This window comes from Diabrotica virgifera, chromosome 4 (genome assembly GCF_917563875.1).
Source record: "Diabrotica virgifera virgifera chromosome 4, PGI_DIABVI_V3a".
In the NCBI taxonomy this organism is placed as follows: domain Eukaryota; kingdom Metazoa; phylum Arthropoda; class Insecta; order Coleoptera; family Chrysomelidae; genus Diabrotica; species Diabrotica virgifera.
Genome location: NC_065446.1, coordinates 259,215,853 through 259,239,015, shown reverse-complemented (window position 1 = coordinate 259,239,015; position 23,163 = coordinate 259,215,853). Strand labels below are relative to the sequence as shown.

Genomic DNA, 23,163 nt, shown 5'->3' with positions numbered 1-23,163 from the left:
GCATGCACTTGGACCGCCGCCTTACTTGGAAAAAACATATTTTTACAAAACGAAAACAGCTTGGACTTAAATTGAGAAATATGTATTGGCTCATTGGACGCAATTCCAAACTATCTCTGGATAACAAAATTTTACTCTACAAGTCCATCCTCAAGCCCATATGGACTTATGGGATTCAGCTATGGGGCACTGCTAGCGTCTCCAATACAAACATCTTACAGAGATTTCAAAACAAGGTGCTGCGTTCCATAGTCAATGCGCCATACTATGTATCCAACGAGGTGATTCAACACGACATCCCCCTAGAATCCGTGAAAGAAGCCATACAACGTTTTAGTGTTAAATACTTTGAACGAGTGTTAGTGCATCCTAATGCGTTTGCCAGACAATTAAATGTGCGGGACGTCTTTGAAGTGCGTAGACTAAAACGGCAACTGCCGTCCGACTTAACCAACTGAACGTAATCAAAAGTGTATTCAGACTGATAAAATTTTAGTTTTAGAATTGTAAAGAGGTTACTCACTGGAGTAACTCTCTACATGTCTATATTTTTTACCATAACAAATGCTTAATGCCCAATGGGCAGATTGTTGTACTCAATGGAGTTAATAAAAAAAAAAATTTAAATTTTAGGTGGGGGAATCTTGTCAAAATTGCAATTGTACCCTAAAATTAGGAAACAATTAAATCACGTTTTTTGCGTTTAGCTCGCTACAACTCTGGTCCGTTTTAATATTTTTTTCTAAAGTTTGTACACTATATTATTATATCGCTCACTTTTTTGAAGACAATGCTTTCTAATTTAAGCTTTTAGTCTTATTCTAGTAAAAGTTATGAATCTTTTAAAATACAAGGTGCAGATAAGAAGTTTTCTGGAAAGTTGTGAATCAAAATGTTGTATAGAAACAAATGGTGCAACGTTTAACATCTACGTTATAAATCCTCAAAATAACGCTAATTTTTTGAGATACTGATCATTGGTCGTGAATGGCTAATTTTGGTCTTACTTTATGTTTTTTATGGTGCTGAAAACGAAAATCTCCAGTTTATTTTGAATTTTAGGTGGAAGAAAATTGTCAAAATCGCAATTTTGCCCTAAAAATAAAAAAAAGTTAAACCACGTTTTTCTTAAAATTAAAAGTTGCACCTGCACCTTTTATTTTTAAAAATTCATAACTTTTATAAAAAAAAAGACTGAAAGACTACAGTTACTTTCATAGTCTTCACAAAGGTAAGAAATATATGCCGTACAAATTTTGGAAAAAAATATTAAAATGGAACAGAGTTAAACATAAAAATTCGTGACTTCACTTTTTTTTTCATTTTTAGGTTAAAATTCCGATTTTGACAATGTTCCGTCACATAAAATTCAAAATAAACCTCTTTTTCATTGTTAGCACCATCGAAAACATAAAATAAGAAAAATAAGACCAAAATTAGCCATTCACCTCCCATGGTTAGTATCTCGAAAAATAAGCGTTATTTTGGAGATGTATAACGTCTATATTAAAAGTTGCGCCATATTTTTTAGTATTAAACATTTGTAACTAAAACTTTCCAGAAAACTTCTTTGTGCTCTATGTTTTAACATAAACGTGATTAATAAGATAAATTTTAAATTTTGCCTCTTAACTTTTGCGATTAAACTTTGCAATTCACGAATCTGCACCTTGTACTTTAAAACATTCATAACTTTTACTAAAATAAGACTAAAATCTTAAAACAGATGACGTTGTCTTCAAAAAAGTGAGAAACATTATAGTGTACAAACCTTAGACTAAAATATTAACATCGACCAGAGTTGTAGCGAGTTAAACGCAAAAAAGCGTGATTCCACTTTTTTTATTTTTATGGTAAAATTACGATTTTAACAATATTCCCCCACCTAAAATATAAAATAAATTTCATTTTCGTTTTCACCACCATCAAAAACATAATCTAAGACCAAAATTAGCCATTCACCACCCATGGTCAGTATCTCGAAAATTAACCGTTATATTGGGGATTTCCCGTCGATAATAAAAGTTGCACTATTTTTTTTTTCTACAAAACATTTTCATCTAAAATTTTCCAGAAAACTTCTATGTACTCTCTATTTTAACATAAACGTGATTAAAAGGCTAAATTTTAAATTTCGTCACTCAACTTTTGCGATTAAACTTTGCAATGCACAAATCCGCACCTTTTCCTTTGAAAAATTCATAACCTTTATCAGAATAAGAATTAAAACTTAAATCAGATACCGTTATCTTCAGAAATGTTAGAGCTATATACTGTAAAAATATTAGAAAAAAATATTAAAATTGAACAGAGTTGTAGCGAGGTAAACGCAAAAAAACTTGATTTCTTTTTTATTTTTAGGTTAAAATTGCGATTTTGACAATGTTCCCCCACATAAAATTCAATATAAACCTCATTTTCGTTTTCAGCACCTTCAAAAATATAAAGTATGAATAAAATTAGCCATTCACTTCTGCGTGGTCAGTACCTGGTCATTTTAGGGGTATCTCCCGCTCGCCTATAAAGTTTTATTTTCAATATTGTCAATATTGAAAGTAAAACTTTTGTTCGTATTATATTTTATTAAAAATATTTAGTTTAGACTTTCGGTTTTAGAGTTGCAACCGGAAATACTGTTTTAAAGTCTGTAAAATAGTACAAGCGATATATTATTCGACGCGCATTAGAAAATAACCAACTAGATCTCATGAATATAATTTATTATTGAAGACCTTAAGGATTTCCAATACTTCATATTGTCAGTAATTTACATTTAGATTCTTAAGTACACACATCAGACAGGTTTTTGCATAACCGTAGGACTTTTCTCCGAAGTTAGGACGACGTGCCGGACGGCGATGACCTTCGGGAAGAGATGGGAGACCTCTTGGGGGACCTGCTGTTTTCTCCATCAGGAGACACCGAAGGGGAAGGTCCGTTCGGGCCTTTGCCCGTTGTCTTCAAGCGAACTTTGGTGTCTAGATGCCTAAATCTGTAACGGAAAGTTTGTTAATGCTGTGATTGGTTAATTGAAAAGCGAGCTATTCTCCAATTTCTCTGATTGGAGAAGGGTTCTCTAATCTTCTTCTGATACATTTAGATACAATTTACCTCTAGATACCTGTAACTCTAAGTATATTATAATTTTTATAAAACACAATCATAAGATTAACTAATTACAATTATTTTAAACAAAACTCCAACTTAAGATATACAAAATTCTTAATTACTCTGAAGGACCTCTGAAGATGACGAACAGTATTTCTCCATTCACTTCTGTTTTGTGCTTTTCTTTTCCAGTCCCTCACTTTCACGTGTTTAAGGCCTTCCTACACTTTATTGTTATTAATCAACTTCGTCCTGGGTCTACCTCTTCTATTGGGATCGATTAGTTTTCTGGTCATAACTAATTTAGGCAATATGTTCGCTGCCATTCTTTCTACATGCCCCAACCATCTGATCTTTCGCGACTTGACGAACCTGGTGATGGTGGGTTGTTAGTACAAAGCTATTAATTCGTTATTGGTGCTTCTCTTCCACCCGTCTTCTGTCTTCCTTCCTCCGAATACGCGTCTCAATATTTTCCTTTCCCATCTCTCCAGAGTATATATTACTGTGCGTCTAATTACAGTTTTTATATATTTGGAGTTTGCCCTGTCTAGAAACGTATTTTGAATTCATTAGGGATCTTAAACTGCCTAATTCCCTTTTGCTATTCTGGCATCGAGCGCTCATTTCTTTTTTCCATTTTAATCGAATACAACACCCAGGTATTCAAAATGGTTCACCGTTTTAAAACTACAGCTTTTACTACTTACAGATCTCGCACTAAAGTCTTCCATTTTTCTTCTGTCCCTACCATGATTGTATAATTGGTTTTGTCTTCATTTCCAATCTGAATTTCTGCGCTTTTTCGATAATTTTCTTTCATCATCATCATTGGCTCTGGCTCTACAATCCATGGTGGGTCTTGGCCTGTTCCGGAATTAGCTTCCATTCCTTCCAATCCTTCGCCTTGGTTTTCTAATTTCGTACTCTTAACACTCGAATAATTTTCTTTACCACCCTTAAATATCATTGGAGCATCAGCAAATGCAAATCATGGGTGCTCATTTTTCATGATTTGTTCTTCCACCTTCATGCTGCATTTTCTGATTACAGTTTCTAACACTAAGTTGAATAATATACTTAGTGGATAAAGGGTCTTCCTGTCTCAAGCCTTTTGCAACCGTAAATTGATTTGAAATGAGACCGTGCCAAGCAATTTCATAAGCACAATTATTTACTGTCATAGACTCTATATACTCTATCATATACGTATCTCCTGTCTCCTGTCTAAAATCCTCAAACAAAACATGCAGAGGAACTTTACCTTCGTAATAAGTTGTCTGTATCTCCTTTAAGAAGATTTGGTCTATAGTAGATAATATGTTCTTACTAAAGCCGGTCTGATACCCATGTAGGATTTTTTCCGTACTGAAATTTAGTCTAATTCTCAATATTCTTTCCAAGATTTTCTATACAGTATCGAGTAAGGCTATTACCTCTATAGTTGTCACACTTCAGTTTTTTTAATATTATTTAAAACTGAATTAAAATGAAATTTTTTACCTAATTGGCAAGTCGCTAGCAGAACCATCTTCGGCAATTCCTTGAAATAAGAAGGCCAAAGGCCAACTTATCCAAGACGAACTTCTGAAACAAGAACCTTATTATTATTCAAAATAATACTAGGTATGTTATATCATTAAAATCCGCCAAAAATTTCGTGGAAACTAGAGAATGACCATATTTTTAAGAAAATGATTATACTCTTTAAACACTTGTCAATTATGTAATGGATATGAATAAAACATATCAATGGCTTATTGTCAATACCCCATATCATCTAATATCAGTATGATTTATTGAATATTTTCTTTATATTATTATCCTTATCTTAAATAAATTATCCAAACAAAAAAAATAGTAGAGCATCACCTGAAACACGAGAACTAACATCAAATAATTAATGCAATTAATAGTAAATGAACCTAGAGGTATTGCACAGCAATATATGAACATGATGTGAAACAGTAATTTACGAAACCAGATATAAAATAATCAAAGGGGAAGTAAACATTTTAAGCAAACATAATATTTTGAAAAGCATGATCAATTTTTAATTAAATTTCTTTTAAATTCGTACTCATATCATGACCATGAATGGATGATTTGACATGCCCCCATAAGAAAAAATTATTGGGTGACAGATTCAGTGATCGCACTGGCCAAAATATAGTTCCTTATCTGCCACATTTGGAAAGGAATTTGGAAAGGTAATACATATATAGGGTAATTTGGGAGGTACACTCACTATAGAGATGTTAGGTGAAGATCACCAATATCGTTGGAACAAGATGTCATCTAATATGTTACCAGCAATTCTACGAATTTTCGAAAAAATCGAACGAACTTCAAAAAACGATGTAGATTTGTCCGAGATCAATATCATACCCGAGATGAATTTCGACGACTAGCTGTCGTCGTAGTATTTTTGTTTTCGTCTCCCAATAGTTCCTCCATGTTTTTTTACGTTTTATAATTTTTTTGTCAGTTTCGGTAATTATTTTGTGGTTTGAATCTGAAATTTCTACAGAGCTTCATTTTTGGTATCTTTTCATTTCTTTTTATTTCTTATGGTTATAGAGATGTCATGTTTGGCTGTAGTATCTATATTCCACCGCATTTTTCCTGTAGTCATTGCTCTTTAGCCTCCTTGATTGCTCTGGTTACTTTTCTGTAAAAACCCTTTATTTTACTTCATTTCTATTCCTGTGTTGTCTTCTTTCTTCCATGGCTCCGGAATAATAAGAAACAAAACTGTTCTGTAGTCGCGCTTGTGTCTACTATGTACTTCAACAACTTCATCGTCTTTCATAATTGTTTACCACACCCGTTACCGTTTTTGTGGAGGAATAGATCAGTTTTCAAATGCACCGAGAAATAATTCTTGGATTTGTCGGAGTGCATTACCTTGGCAATACTATTTGACAATTTGACCTTTTTCTAGCAGCTTAACTTTACTTTATAAGATAAAACTCAAGAATTAAGAAAATAAATCAAGTCAGACAAATGGCTGAGAAATTAATAGAATACAATAAACCAGCCTGCATATTTTTTGAAGACTTATAAAAGACTTTTTTGAAGACAGTATCGGATATCATAAAACTCTAAACTCATCATCTAAACATGTATGTAAGAAACACAACTGAAGCAAAAATTAAAAATAGAAATAACACAACCTATAGAAATGACAACTGATATTAGACAAGGAGAATGGTTGAACCTTCTAGTATTGGTAAAGGTCATCAAACAAGTAAAAATAATAAAAACGACATTAAAAAACAACAATCTACCTACTTGAATACAAAATTCCTAATGCCTGGTTCCACCAACATATCTTAAGCTTAAGACGTGATTTAAGCTCAGCTTACGAAACATATCTACGCGTTACTCCATTGAGTCTTAGATCAATTTTCAGCTTGTCGCAATGGATTGCCACGTGGATTGGTTCGATAAGAATCGAAAATTATGATGCAAAGTAAGTTAGACTTAAAGCGGTTCTATCTATAAGCTGAGCTGGGCTAAGCTGGAGCTTAAGATTTGTTGGTGCAACCAGGCATAAGACTACAATACAATGAAAAAATACGATAAACGAGCCACGACTAAAACGCTAGCCGATTTAAATTCTACTTTATTTCATTATACTAAAACTTAAGCCTCAGGATCTACGCCAAAATAGAATTTTTATGTGTTCTGTTTTACCTTTTTAGAGAATGTATTTTCGTGGGACGCGACCTGCAATTTTATGTCCTATTAAATTATCTTGTAAATAAAACAAACAAAAAATATGTTATAAATATATATAATAATAAATAGGTACCACTGTATTACCTAGTGCAGTAAGTAGTGAGGATGTCGAAACCTGTTGAGTATAATACTCAATTTTGTAATAATATTAATCTAATTCTAACAGCATTTAACAGCATCTAGGCTGCTTTAACAGCATCTAGGCTGCTATTAGTTTTAAGATATCCCTCCTGCTAGCTAGACTGTGTTTACTTCTATTTGATGTTCAATTTTTAGAGTTACAACTATTCACCTTTCAGTTTTTCTCATTTTTATGATAGCGTCTTCTTTTCAGGCGTCGTAAAACTTATCCGCAAATATCCAACTATTAAAAACCCCCAACTAGCCCAACATACATAGAAAGAAACTTACGAGGGTGGTTGAATAGTGATATTTCCATCGGGTGACATGGGCGAGTCCGCAGTCTCTGTCAAATGCCTTCTCGTGGACGGCAGTGACTTCGCTATCGACGGATTGTATATTTTCGGATCGCTGACCATCCGTACGAAGAAACTGCGTTTGTGGGCCAAAGTTTCTTTCTTCTTTCTCTCCAAGAGGTCGAATACTTCGTCCTGTAATTCCTAAAGAAGAATAAAATGTTTAAAAATGAACATGACTCAAAACATTATTTGAAATTGTTGTTTCCTATATCGAAATTATAAAGATACAGCGTACAAATAATGCAAATATTTAAGAGATTAATTATTGTTTCTTGAAACGTTCCGTATTTGGGTCACATTACCAGAGGAGAGAAATATGAGCTGCTGAGAGTTATTATGCAAGGAAGGATCCAAGGAAAAAGAAGCATAGGAAGAAGACGCATCTCTTGGCTGAGGAACCTTAGAGAATGGTTTAAATGTAGTTCATTACAACTGTTCAGAGCAGCAGCCAACAAAGTGACCATAGCCATTATGATATCCAACCTCCGCTAGGAGATGGAACTTTAAGAAGAAGAAACGTTCCGACGAAAACTCCAAGAGGACGTCACCAATCAGATGGTCCGACCAAATGCAGAATTCAGTGGGCCACTTATAGAACAGCTAAAGATAGAGAGTAATGGAGAAAATTTTATATGAGTATTGGAGCAAATTGGAGTATCTCGGACATATTACACGTGAAGAGATATACAACTTGGTCCAACGGATCATGGAGGCAAAGATCTCAGGAAAAAGAAGCATAGGAAGACGTAGAATATCATGGCTGCGTAACCTGATAGAATGTTACGGATGCATGATACTATGACAGGATTATTATCTTACATATTATCTTATTTTTTTACAAATTAATTATACATTTTCAAACCACGTATTCACCATAAAGTAACTATTTATGAATACAGTGGAACCTCGATAAGTCGGCCCCCGATAACCCGGAGGTCCGGCTAACCCGGACCGATTTTCATCAGACAAACATTTCAACAATAAAAATGTATGTATTATGTTAAAACATTTTATCTGTAGCCGCTTCTGGAATGTCTTAAAAATATCGAGTTTCATTGATAAAACTTGGCTTGGACCATAATATAATATTTGAGAGATAATGGGTATTCGTAATTTGAACTATACGGTAAAAATGACTCATGGCACACGGCGGTAGCGGCGGCAGAGCGACGATCATTATCCATTATCGGGCTATCGCAAACAACAGGCACCTTTTATTTCTTTATTTATTTTCAACTGTCTTTTAAAAAATTATTTTTAGAACAATGGTCTTTTAAACTTTAAACAATGAAAGAGCCACGTTCTTAAATAACATAACATCGCTCCGATGGCAGACGAAATTGACACGTAACCGAAACTGACTGAGTTTTTTTTACCTAGAAATGAACAATACTCTATCTATACTGTATATGCTATACTCTATACAATATACGACTATAATAGGTAAGTTAGTTAGATGTGTACTGTGCATATATATTTCATGTTATTTTAAATATAACGGACTTTATCTATAAGTATACCGTATTTTATTAATTTTTACAATGCTCTCCGGCTAACCCGGATTTTCGATAACCCGGATTGGCCGCGGTCCCAATTAATCCGAGTTATCGAGGTTCCACTGTACTTAGTGCAACATATGGCATCAAGGGACACTCACCGTTAACAGTTCAAGTTTCAAGTTTTAGAGAGTTATCAAGTACTTCTAGGAGAATACGGTAACGTTATTTTAGAAATGGAGCATGCGTAGTATGAAGATTGAATAACGGAAATGATTTTAACTTTTACGGGCTCCGTTACGGTACGTCGAATAGCGGGCTTGAAATACGGTAACGTTAGAAGCGAATCGCACTAATTCGGCAAGACTCGGACATTTAAGTTCTGTTATGTGTGGTTATGTCATCTGTTCTTTGTTATGAAATTTTATTTCTGTACATTAATAGGTCTATTGTTTTGTCTTTGTTTTCTTGGTTGATTGACCATCTGCTAACATTTGGAGTTGGTGGAAAACATTTTATTTTCAAATTTTTTTTCTAAATCTTCGTCATTGGCTTCAAGTACCTTATTGCTTGTTCTAAGATCTCTTCCATATTTCTTTGGAAAAATTTTGAAACCCAAATTGTACAAAACCAGGCAAAATTACAAAATATTATGTATCTTGGGTGAAAGAAACCAAAAATAGAAAAAAATTTAAACAAATTTAATTATATTTATATTGCTGTCAAATACAACATTTGACTGACAGCTACCAACTTTTAACGTGAAGCACTTGATAACTCTAAAATTACATATACGTTAAAACTTATACCGTAAAAAAATAGCGTTTACGTGTCAAAATAACGGATGGATAGAATTTTACTTGATAACTCTCTATATTCATTTATAGTAATGAAAAAGCGTTGCCATATGATTCATCGTCAAAGTAAGATACACACAAGTTCCCTGGTTTAGTCTCGCAGTGACGTCATGCGCCAGTCGATTGAATTTAGAATTTCAAGTGTGTATATCTTCCTGTCATAGTATCATGGTACGGATGTACATCAAATGAACTTTTCAGAGCAGCTGTGTCTAAACTTCGGATAGCTATGATCGTTGCCGACCTCCGTCGCGGTGATGGCACTTGAAGAAGAAAAAGAAGAGTGGAGGAAATCATGATCCTCAGTAATGGGAAAACGAAAATAGAGAGCGCAGACAAGATAAAGATTGCCATGATGATCGCCGTCATTTGTCACGGAAAGTACATCATAAAGAAAAAGAGATGAAGACTGTTGAACAAAAATAATAAGTAAATTTGTCAAAACTATTAGAAAAGATTGCTTTATCATGTGATTATCCAGGCTTTCCAACTAGAACGACCAGTAAGAACTATTGGCAGATCCTTCTTATGATTTTTTATGATTGATAAAAAATAACTCAATCACAATTTTTTTGGGTCTACACGAAAAGTGAGATATTTAATTCTATCAATATAATATGTCTCATACCATGCTTTCAGATTTATTATTTATAATGTTAATGGTTCTTACGTATTTTGTAATCATCATAAAAGATCTTTCTACGTAAAATCAATTGGTGCTTTTAATAGTATAGTTATAGACCAGTAAGGATCTGTTTTTAGGTGGATGTGAGAGGTGGCATTCAGATTTTTGCGGATAAAGTTAGGTGATAACTTCGTTAATAATAATTAATTTATCTTCTTCTTCTTCTTCAGGTGCCGTCCTCGTTCCGAAGTTTGGCTATCATCAAGGCTATGCGTATTTTTGATACCGTAGATCTAAATAATTGGCAGCTGCTGCACTTGTACCAATCTCTTAAATTCTTCAACCATGAATGTTTTCTTCTGCCAATGGATCTTTTACCTATTATTTTTCCCTGAATAATTAATTGTAGTAGCTGGTACTTTTGTCCCCTCATTATATGTCCCAAGTATTGCAGTTTGCGCTTTTTAATAGTAAGCGCAAGTTCTTTTTCTTTCTGCATCCTTCGCAACACTTCCATGTTTGTCACTCTATCTGTCCACGATATTCTCAGTATCCTGCGGTACATCCACATCTCGAATGCTTCTATTTTCAAAAATGAATAACCATTTTCAATTTCGTTGCAAAACGAAAATACAGCCGAACCATATTCCAGTCCAATCAGAGAGTGCTGCAAGCACCTCTACCGGTTTCGAAACTCATTAGTCTCTCATCAGGAGGCACATATGCTGCTCTCCCTGATCCAACCAAAACAAACCCCAGCGTGCAGTCCCGAATTGCAACGAACGAAATGGCATAGATGCCCTAGCGGCAACTGCTAGCAAAAGACTAAGTTTTCACTCTAATGGCATATAACATATCCCACCAGAATGAAAACAATGGGAACCTTCATTCATTCATTTTTGATTTACATTTACTCTGTGTGGAGTATGAAGGGAACCAGTCTCGTTGGAACTTTACCGCGCTGAGCAGATGTGACGTGAATTGTAAATTGTAGAATTCCCTCATCTTCCTTAGTCTCAGCATCCGTATGGCTTGCAAATTGTAGAAGCCTCGGAGGTGTAACCAGAGAAGGTTCCCATTGTTTTCATTCTGGTGGGATATGTTATATGCCATTAGAGTGAAAACTTAGTCTCCTGCTTCTATTTTCCTTGTATCGATCTTTTTCAGTGTCCAAGCTTCCATTCCATAGAAAAGAACTGACAGCACGTAACATCTCATCAGGCGAAATTTAAGATTTAAACTTAGCTCTCTTCCGCATAAAACTGTTTTCATTTTGGTAAAAGTAGCTCTAGCTTTTTCTATTCTGATCTTGATTTCTTCAGAGTTGTCGTTGTTTTCATTAATCACAGTTCCCAGGTAATTATATTTTCTAACACGCTCAATTCTTTGATCATGTACGGTTATGTCAGAAAAATTTTGTGGAGATTTCGACACCATCATTATTTTTGTTTTTTTGATGTTAAGTGATAAACCGAACTTTTCGCTGCACTCTACTATTCTGTTTATCAGTGTTTGGAGATCTTCCGGGGTTTCTGCTATTAATACTGTGTCATCAGCGTATCTCAAATTGTTTATTAAAGTGCAAATTAATTTATGCTCCTTCTCAAATATGCCCGGAACATTAATAAAAAAATAAAATATTTAAAAATTTCAAAAAATTTCCTTTTTTTTCTACTTTTTTTGCTTATAACTTTAAAACGATTCATTTTGGAACAAAGTCGTATAAGAATAAAACAAAGATAATTAAATTTCCTATCAGATGTGATTGGTGAAAAATGTCTTAATTTATCACCCTTGCCGCAAAATAGCAATAAATATAAATTAAGGGGACAAAACAAGCCTGTCCTTATTCAATGATTTTCCATCACTTAGGTTACACTTGGAACCTTCCTAATTCGCTTAGAAAATTTTTGTAATGTGCTAAAACCGTACACTAAATTTCATTAAAATTGACTTACTAGATTTTGAATAATAATTTTGCAATCTAAACTTTTTTTAAAAAATTAAATTTTTTAAAATCTTGCACAACAAAAACTAGAACATACAAAGATTTGTCAATTTTTTTACATATAAAGAAGCACTCCACCTATCTAATGCACTTTACAGAATTGAAATGGGATTGTTTAAGCAGCCTCAGCAAGTTTCAAAGTTATAAACAATTTTTTGGCTTATAAACAAATTAGTCCTGTGGCCAGGAGGGGGTGCTACGGGCTCCTCTATTTAGATGGACTTACCCAAGATTTTTATGTATTTTTTGACCCGTAGAACACGATTTTTTTGGGTAACAGTTGATCCGGATGTCGATAAGATTGTTATAAACAAAGAACTTGAGGAATTACATAACATCGATTTTTCGCAAAATAAAACATTTTTTTTTTTTGTATTTCTTGGGTAATTCTAAGCAAAAAATGTTCTTACAAGTTTTTTCGTAGGATGCATAGTTTTTGAGATAAACGCAGTGGAACTTTCAAAAATTCGAAAAATTGCAATTTTTGAACGCGAATAACTTTTGATTAAAAAATAAAATAGTCATTCTGCTGACAGCATTTGAAAGTTTAAGTCAAATTATACCGGTTTTAATTATTTGCATTGCTAAAAATTAATTTCTTTATTATTAAACAAAGGTATTTTTTTATGAGCCAAAAAATTGTTTATAAGTTTAAAACATTGCTGAGGCCCCTTAAATAATCCGATTTTAATTCTGTAAAGTGTATTAGATAGGTAAAGCACCTCTTTATGTGTAAAAAAATTAGACAACTTCTAAATGGTCTACTTTTTGTTCAGAAAGATTTTTAAAAATTTGATCTTTTTTAAAAACATTTAGATTGCAAATTTATTATCCAAAATCTATTAGGTCGATTTTAATGAAATTTAGTACACGGTTTAAGTATGTTGCAATTGCCACCAAAGTGGTTAAAAACATTGAATAACAACAGGCGTATTTTGCCCCTTTATTTTGTATTTATTGCTATATTGCAGAAAAGGTAATAGGTACGTTAAGACATTTTTGACCAGTCGTAGATCATACAAAATTCAATTATCTTTATTTTATTTTTGTACGACTTTGTTCCAAAACGAATCGTTTTAAAGTTATAAGCAAAGAAAGCAGAAAAAAACGACGTTTTTCGAAATTTTTAAATATTTTAATTTTTTTATTAATGTTCCGGGCATATTTGAGAAGGAGCATAAGTCAATTATTATTACTGAAGGTGTCACCTAACTTTATCTGCAAAAATCCGAATGCCACCTCTCACATCCAAAAATAGACGTTTTTTCACAGATCCTTACTGGTCTATTATATTGTAATGAAGTAGAGAATGATTCCTGAAATACCTATATATTTTTATGGTGCCTGCCCAGTCACGGCCAAGAAAAAAACACATTTATTAGATATTAAATATTATAATAAAGTATTGTCTTCTTCTTCTTCTTCGCGTCAATCCTTATGCCGTTCACCATCGTGTTTATTTTAATTTTTGTTACTTATACCAACATTTCTTCCATTAGTTCTTTTCTTCGCATTGCTCTCAAGTCTTCCATCATATTTTTTTTCAATTAAGTAAAAACTTTCAATGTAGTTGGTGTAATATGTTTAATAAAACATGAAAATTTTAAAGATCCAAAAGGATTACAATTGTTCAAAACGTTTTCGGTCTTATCGGGCCATCATCAGTGAACTTAGGAGTACTTGCGAAGTAACTCCATCACAAAACAGTTGATACGTTTAGATTACATACTAAATGTGTAAAATCAAAAATTGAATAAATGTGGATGTTAAAAGATTTATTTTCAGGGGACACAATGGCCTCTACTCGAAACTACACCTGCATCTGGGTTGTTCAGAACCCACCAGCCAACTAACTTAGTTTTTCCTGGAATTCCTGAAATCGAGAAGAAGAAAAACGCGACTGCTATGATTTACCATAGTTATCCTATTATGTAAGCTATAAATAATTTATTATGGGGGTTTTCCACTAAAAGGGCGAATCAAAAACAAAACACAAACTCGTGTGGAATAAAAGCAAACTGCAATTTTTTGCAAACCTAAAGAAATGTTATATACCCTAATAGATGCCTTGCCGAAACAGAGAATCATGTAGATTCCTTGGATTCATACAAAGAAATTGCCCAATTATTTGACACCGATTGGATAGACATCCTAGAAATGCATTCAATAATATGAAACAAATATTATGTAGTAGAGTGTAAACAATGTCTCAATAGATTGGAATCATTTGAAATGTGAACATATCGAAGAATGCTGAGAATCTGCTGGACAGAGACAGAATAACTAATGAAGAAGTAGGTACTAAGAAGAATAGAGAACAGCAGGGGATACTGGATTCCATCAAAATAAGAAAACTACAATATCTGGGTCATATATCACGTGATGACAGATATAAATTCCTAAAATTAATATTGAAGGGAAAGGTTCAAGGAAGGCACAGCATAGGTAGAACAGAAATATCCTGACTGAAAAACCTCAGAGAATGGTTTGGATGCAGCTCAACTGAACTCTTTCGGGCTGTAGTGTCAAAAGTTAGAATAGCAATGATGATTGAGAACCTTCGTCGCGGAGATGGCACGTAAAGGAGAAGGATATACATTGAAAAAAAAGTTAAAAACATAATTTCACAATATCAACGGGAAAGAGGAAACTACAAAAATAATGAGAAAATCAGGCGCAGCACAGAATTTTAGACTTAAGTGGTTTGGCTATATGCAATGAATTTTCTACATGACAGAAATAAACCGTTTTTTCCAAGGAATTCGATACCGACCAGAAACAACTAAGAATCAAAAATCTTCTTCTCTAAACCTGTTGATTGGTTATTGAAGAAAAAACTGTTCTTTTACTTCTACGTGATAACCAGTCCAAAAGAACTGAAACAAGAACAAAACTAGAACAAAGTGTAGTTCGCTTAATAGTCTAAGAGCTAGTGAACCCTCCGACTAACGGTCGTCCTGTAAGGCTAGAAATTTGTCTAGTGATAATTTATAGCACACCAAGGCTAAAAATCATGACCTGGCAGGCATCAGCTGTGCACGTGTATCTACCAGGTGAATCGAAAAGTGCATAGTTTAGGGGTAAAATAAACTTTCTCCTGTAAGGTTTAAATTTAAGTATGCGTTTGAGTAAGTCATTTAGAAGAAATGTGTATAATGACAGGCGATTCTGAAAAGCATAAGACCTTGCCAGGCGAGGGGAAAGATTAGGGGCTTTTCCTAAAATTATTTTTTTTTGCATCGAACAATTTTTTTTCTTCCTTATTGGCTTTGGATTACTTGATCCATTCAGCCACGATAGATAATAAATTACTGTTTGCTACAATATTCCAAATATAATACATTACATAATACATTAGGTACATGTGCGCACATATAATACTTATGCACGCACATACATACATACATATGTAGAAGTGGAAACATTTAATTGACCAGTAGGTATACTCCTCATTCATGGCCCTAACCAACTTAAATTAATTTACAAGTAATTAAATCGACAAAAAAAACTACATGCTAATACTAAATACTAATACTAAATGCTAATAAATATGTTTTTTTTTACACAGCGATAAGGCTTCAACCCGGATCAATCCCGCGGAGGTTTACACCCTCTTTGTGTTTTTAATTTTTTTTTCTCTTTTTTATTTTTTTTATAATTTATTATACTTTTTTTTATTTATTTATTTATTTTTTTTTTTTAATAAGATTTAATTTTTTTTATACATTTTTTTTGTATACATATTTTTTTGTATAATTTTTTTTTTTTTTTAATTTTTTCAATATAAACTTTTATACAATTCTATTCTTATTACCTCCCTGTATAATCGAACAATTTTTTTTAGATTTTTTGAATCATTCCAAGCAGAAAAGGTCTTTAGTGATTTTTCTCTTAAGTTAATAGTTTTTGTTATATAAGCGATTGAAAATTTTGAAAATTGCAAAATCGGCCATTTTTAACCCTAAATCGGACATTTATCTAAAAATTTCAATGTTGCCAAGGTACGTAGATATTCTTTAAATATTGATTGATGAAATCCCGAAGAATTTTTTGCAATAAAATATCGAAAACCCCTTTGTTTTTTTAATTGCTAATCAAGCGGGCGGACACTGTAGTATAAGTGAGGACGTTTGGGTTTGCATAAATTCATTATCTCGAGAATGGGCAAATGTCAAGAGAAATCCTCAGACAGGTCGATTTTTATTTTTGAATTAGTACTTTTTGGCATATAGACTATACTAGTGACGTCATCGATCTGGGCGTGATGACGTAATCGATGATTTTTTTGTAGAGGTTGTGTGATAGCTCATTTGAAAGGCTATTTAATTCTCTATTCAGTAATATAAACATTAACATAATTATTTATACAGGGCGTACAAACAAAATTTTTCTTCTATTTGTCAAATTTAATCATAGTTAATTTAATAAAAAAAAATTTGTACACCCTGTATAAATAATTATGTTAATGTTTATATTAGTAAGTAGAGAATTAAATAACCTTTCAAATGGTTGTGTTTCACACAACCCCTACTCTCATTTAAAAAAATCATCGATTACGTCATCACGCGCAGATACATGACGTCACTAATATTATATATATGCCAAAAAGTCCTAATTTAAAAATAAAAATCGACCTGTCTGAGGATTTCTCTTGAAATTTGCCCATTCTCTAGATAATGAATTTATGCTAACTCAAACGTCCTCACTTATACTATAGTGTCGCGCCCGCTTGATTAACAATTAAAAAACATAGGGGTTTCCGATATTGCATTGCAAAAAACTTTGGGATTTCATCAATCAATGTTTAAAGAATATCCACCTACCTTGGCAACTTTAAAATTTTTAGATAAGTGTCCGATTTAGGGTTAAAAATGGCCGATTTCGCAATTTTCAAAATTTTCGATCGCTTATACCGGGTGTCCACTTATATTTTCCCCCATTTTAACTGCCTATAACTTCTAAACGGCTCAAGATAGAAATATGCGGTTTTCGCTGAAATGTTTTATTTTAGTAGAAGTTTTGTCTGAATGGATTGAATTTTTTATATCGCTTTCAAATACGAAATAAAAAATGGCGGATTTTTGAAAAAAACTTTGTTGACCTTTTTTGTAATGGAACACCCAGTATATTTTTTTGTAAATTGAAAGAAAGGTCATTCACCTATCCAGCGATATAAATTTTTTAAAAATCGGTTGTCAAATCACTGAGTAATTAATTTTTAAAATGAGAGGTGCAACGTGGATATCCCATACCTAAATAACATAACTGAGCAAAATGATATTTATTATGTTACGTGATTTCCACATTGCATCTCTCATTTTAAAAATTAATTGCTCAGTCATTTGGCAACCGATTTTAAAAGATTTTATATCGCTGGATAGATAAATGACTGTTTTTTCAAGACACAAAAAAATATACTGGGTGTTTTAATAAAGAAAGTCAACAACGTTTTTTTTCAAAAATCCGCCATTTTTTATTTAAAAGCGATATAAAAAATGGTCATTTACCTAAAAACTTGAAGAAACGGTCATTTATCTATCCAGCGATATAAAATTTTTTAAAATCGGTTGTCAAGTGACTGAGCAATTAATTTTTAAAATGAGAGATGCAATGTGGAAATCACATACGAGTAACTTGCTTAGTTATGTTATTTAGGTATGTGATATCCACGTTGCACCTCTCATTTTAAAAATTAATTACTCAGTGATTTGACAACCGATTTTGAAAAACTTTATATCGCTGAAAATATACTGGGTGTTCCATTAAAAAAAAGTCAACAAAGTTTTTTTCAAAAATTCGCCATTTTTTATTTCGTATTTGAAAGCGATATAAAAAATTCCATCCATTCAGACAAAACTTTTACTAAAATAAAACATTTCAGCGAAAACCGCATATTTCTATCTTGAGCCGTTTAGAAGTCATAGGCAGTTAAAATGGGAGAAAATATAAGTGGACACCCGGTATAGCAAAAACTATTAACTTAAGAGAAAAATCACTAAAGACCTTTTCTGTTTGGAATGATTCAAAAAATCTAAAAAAAATTGTTCGATGCAAAAAAAATAATTTTAGGAAAAACCCCTAATGTTTCACCTCGCCTGGCAAGGTCTTATGCTCTTCAGAATCGCCTGTCATTGTACACATTTCTTCTAAATGACTTACTCAAACACATACTTAAATTTAAACCTTACAGGAGAAAGTTTATTTTACCCCTAAACTATGCACTTTTCGATTCACCTGGTAGATACAAGTACACGGCTGATGCCTGCCAGGTCATGGTTTTTAGCCTTGGTGTGCTATGAATTATCACTAGAAAAATTTCTAGCCTTACAGGACGACCGTTAGTCGGAGGGTTCACTAGCTCTTAGACTATAATGGATACAAGAGTTTTGGTTTTGTCTCAGTTTTGTTTTTGTTTTTCGAGTTCTAGAAAACGCAACCAAAACATAAACTCAACAGTCTCTTTAGTGAACAACCGTCTTTAGACTTTTCATCAATCGATTTGATTTTGCCGTGTCGATAGGGAACTCCACTATGACACATTTCTTAATTAAAATCTATGGTTGAATAGCGGAAAATTACTTGCCATTATTCTTAGCTACTTTAAATCCTATTACTGTTGTTGTTAATATCCGTGATGCAATCTTATTCTATCCAGTAAATACATATAAACGAATATTCGAGTATTAAAAGACTGGCTTTTACTGTTTAATTAACACCTGTGGTGTCATTTTCATTGTCTGGGAATTTGCATCTACTAGACAATTTCATAACAGTTTTTTATTTTGCCGTTTCTGCTAATTAATTATTAATTCATAGTTGCATCCGTTTAGATGGATTAAGATTGTTCATAAAAGAAATTCATTCTGGATCTTATTTTTATTGGGAAGTAAGTAACGAAAGTTAAAAATATATATTAGGGTACAGATGAAACCTTAGAAAAGATAGGTAACAGAGAAAAATAGAAGCATCAGTTATAAGATTTTTAATGGACTAGTTGAAAGAGATGACGGTTTTAATGAAATAGCAGCGATGTAATATCCTAGAGGTCTTATAAAAAGAAGGAGCTAATTTGGACCCTGAGTATAACCTCTTTTTCTGTTGTCGTTTCCCCATTACTGAGGATCGTGATTTCTTCCAATATTCCTAACAATGTTTCTCCATTGGTCTCTATCTTCAGCTGCTCTAAGAGCTTCGCAGAATGAGTTTCCAGCTGAATGCTTTATTTGGTCGGACCATCTAGTTGGTGACTGTCCTCTTGATCTTCTCCCCGGAACGTTTCCAGAAACAATTAATCTCTTCAAACTGTCGTCACCTCTGCGAACCACGTGACCAAAGAATTGCAGTATTCGTTGCAGACATATTGTGGACACTGGACAGCCTTTTTTTAATCTTGAGTTGGTTTAGAATGGAAACGTTTGTCCTATGAGCTCTAAAGGTATGCACAGCATTCTTCTCCAGCACCACATCTCAAAGGCATCAATTTTTTGGTGCTCGCATGCGCGAAGAATCCAAGTCTCTGCTCCGTATAGAAATATTGAGAATACAAGGGCATTCACCAGTCTCATCTTAATATTTTGATAGATAGATCTGTCTTTCCAAACTTTAGTTAGGCGACTCATCGTATTTTTTGCCATACCAATACGTCTCCGAACTTCTGCTTCACAGTTACCATCGTTAGTTATACTAGACCCGAAATAGACAAAGATGTTTACTATCTGGTATTCCTGTAACATGTTAGTCAGTTGAATATTGTCGAATCTGAGTAGAGTATACCCTAGTTATTGCTAAATGTAACATAAAATCAACAAAAACAGTAAAGAGAAACAAGCACAGTAGAGGGAATATAGATAAACTCTAAGAAAGAGAAACCAAAGGAAAAGATGAAAAATAATTGTATGCACTTTGAAGAAAACGGAGTTAAAGAACACTAAAATAAAATTAAAAGAGGCATCAACAAAGCAACAAAAAAAGAAATATGTACCATCCTAAGAAAAAGTAGAAATGAGTGGTTTGGTATTAAACGTAATCCTGCAATAGAAAATAAAAACAAAGATTAAAATGGTTAAGATCGAACAACAAAGATTATAAAAATAAAATAATAAGATAAAGAAAAACATCAAGCAGATCCTTAAGCTGAAGAGCAATGATTGAAGACTTAAGTGATATGAATATCCCCAACAAACTGATATGAAAAATAATTTAAATGGACATCCTTAAAGATACTCCATATCATCAATTATCCTACAGCCTCTGCATCCACAGTTGCTCATAGTCCTCCTTAAGTTTTTCCATTTATTTGTAACTTGTACTGTTGCAACCCAATACGTCGAGATTCTCTTGATGTTTTCTTACCAGCGGGTGGGAAATCTGCTTTGGCTACGTTTTGGCCTCCATTACAGAATCTTCCTCCATCTTCTATCCCTCAATCGTGTTACATATCCTGCCCGTCTCCATTTAAGCCGTTCGAGACGTTCATCTAGCTTTGACTTTCTCTCCTCGTTTGTTACCCTGTCTCTTGTTTTTAAGCCAATCTTTGAGCATTCCATGTTTCTTTGGGTTATTTCTAATTAAGTTAATTAGTAAGGACTGACAAGACACACTAGTTGAACGCCCTTTTTTTATGTTGATCGGTACTTTCTCTTTAAAAATGTATCTTAAGTTACCACAGGCAGCCCAGCTCAGAGTTATTCTTCTTTCACGAGGAAAATAAACTTCCTGTAGCTGGCTGTATACCATAAATCACAAAAATACCAAGTTTCTTGTAAAAGTTATATTTTAAAATACCCTAAATAAATGTCACAATACAAAACGTTTTCGGATTAAGGAATCCATCATCAGTGTTTAAAAGCCCTAAAATTAAGTATAACCTAATTAAATGAGATAAAAGTTAAAATTGACAGAGGTTTTCAAGAACAAGAGGCCATACTTACAAAATTTGCATGCCTGGGCCACCAAAATGTATTGGGTAAAAACCCTTTAAATGTAAATGATAAAGTTATTTTACATATTTATATAAAAATCATCTGATGTTAAAAATAAACCTGGATGTTACCCAGGGCAACACAGGACTCTCCCCACTTGGTTGGAACTTTTTTTTTTTTTGGAGAAAACCTCACATATTGGATTTCAATGGCCAACTGACAACTTTTGAATTCAGTTGTCAGTTGGCCATTGAAATCCAATATGTGAGGTTTTCTCCAAAAAAAGTTCCAACCACGTGGGGAGAGTCCTGTGTTGCCCTGGGTAACATCCAGGTTTATCTTTAACATCAGATAATTTTTATATAAATATGTAAAATAACTTTATCATTTACATTTAAAGGGTTTTTACCCAATACATTTTGGTGGCTCAGGCATGCAAATTTTGTAAGTATGGCCTCTTGTTCTTGAAAACCTCTGTCAATTTTAACTTTTATCTCATTTAATTAGGTTATAATTATTTTAGGTTAATTTTAGGGTTTTTAAACACTGATGATGGATTCCTTAATCCGAAAACGTTTTGTATTGTGACCCTTATTTAGGGTATTTTAATATATACCTTTTACAAGAAACTTGGTATTTTTATTCTTCTTTGTGACTCTACTGTAACTAAACATGCCTGATTATCTCTTGTGGTATGAAATTGAACCTCACAAATATGTGAATTTAAAATTAAATATGGAAAATTTGAAAAAGAAATGCTTGTGGTTAAATTTTTCTTCATTAGCAAGTACTATATTATATTTTTTAATCTTTCCATCAATAGTTTTATTTATCATTAACTATTGTACATATTTTTACTTACTTACTACAGTAAAAATTTGTGTATGGATAATTTTTTACGTATGTATTATAGTTTCTCATATTTAATATGACTTCATGAAATAAAGACCAGATCCTCGACACCATGTGGGAAGTAAATGTCACCGTAAAAAAACAATCAAATACTCGCTGGTTACATAAAAAATTGTAAATTCCTATAGCAGTGAGAATTTCATAATTTACGAGGAAATACAACAACGCCATCATATTTATTTTTGTTTCAAAGATTATGTTAAGTTAGGTGGAAGTATTTATTTTGAATATGTGCGAGATCTACGCCGCAAAAGTCCGAATTTTTATGGGAAAATATGATTTATCAAAACTTAGATGACATAACAGGCACACAAAAAGTTTCTTTGAAAATATAGCGAAGGATGTGGATAGAATTGAATACATGTCCAACAAATAAACGGTAATATTGAACAAATTAACGAAAAATTAGATTCCGTAAGTTAAAAATGGTTCCTGGTTGCGAAATTTAGGGGAGTGGTATGGGTGCAGTTCAATACAGTTGTTCAGAGCTACAGCCAACAAAGTTAAGATTGCTGTGATGGTAGCCAACCTCCGATAGGAGACAGTACTGTAAGAAGAAGAAGAAGAAGTTAAAAATGAAAAGATGGAGGAAAAAGCAAAACAAAATTAAACAAAAGAAAAAATAGCTACAAGAATGCAAAAAATTGGTGTAGTTGTAGTTGTAGATAAAAACCACAATATACAGGAAATTAACAGAATTCGTATACCTGAATCTGAACTAAACAGACCAATAAGAGTCAAGTTTTGTAGAGAAAATTTTTTAAAAATGCAAAAGGAGAAAGTTGTTTGATCCAGAATCTGAATACGAAATAAGAAAGAAAAACCAGGAATGCGATTGCTACAAAATGTAAAAGACAAAAAGAAAGGTGATTATGAGGCATGTACTAAAAAATAATAAAAAGAAGAGAAAACACTAAAATGACTTGACACACAATATGAAAAAAAAATCTTATTTTTCAGATTTCAGTCCAAACTTATTTTCTATAAAAGTATCAATAGACCAGGGCGGATCT

The 23,163-nt window shown here is 32.9% G+C and overlaps 1 protein-coding gene across 3 annotated transcripts in view; it reads right to left on the bottom strand.

Moving 5' to 3' along the window:
- Positions 1 to 2,703: 2,703 nt before the first annotated feature.
- Positions 2,704 to 23,163, bottom strand: part of LOC126884135 (aromatic-L-amino-acid decarboxylase) — an 80,167-nt gene continuing 59,707 nt past the window's right edge. For 2 of the 3 annotated variants that reach the window (XM_050649993.1, XM_050649994.1), the window contains exons 10-12: positions 7,264 to 7,472; positions 4,612 to 4,695; positions 2,704 to 2,992 (exon numbers count right to left, since the gene is read on the bottom strand). In XM_050649993.1, the coding sequence (XP_050505950.1) occupies positions 2,836 to 2,992; positions 4,612 to 4,695; positions 7,264 to 7,472 (450 nt within the window). In that variant the 3' untranslated portion in view covers positions 2,704 to 2,835. The remainder of the gene's footprint in view (positions 2,993 to 4,611; positions 4,696 to 7,263; positions 7,473 to 23,163) is intronic. The other variant, XM_050649995.1, reaches the window with a different exon arrangement.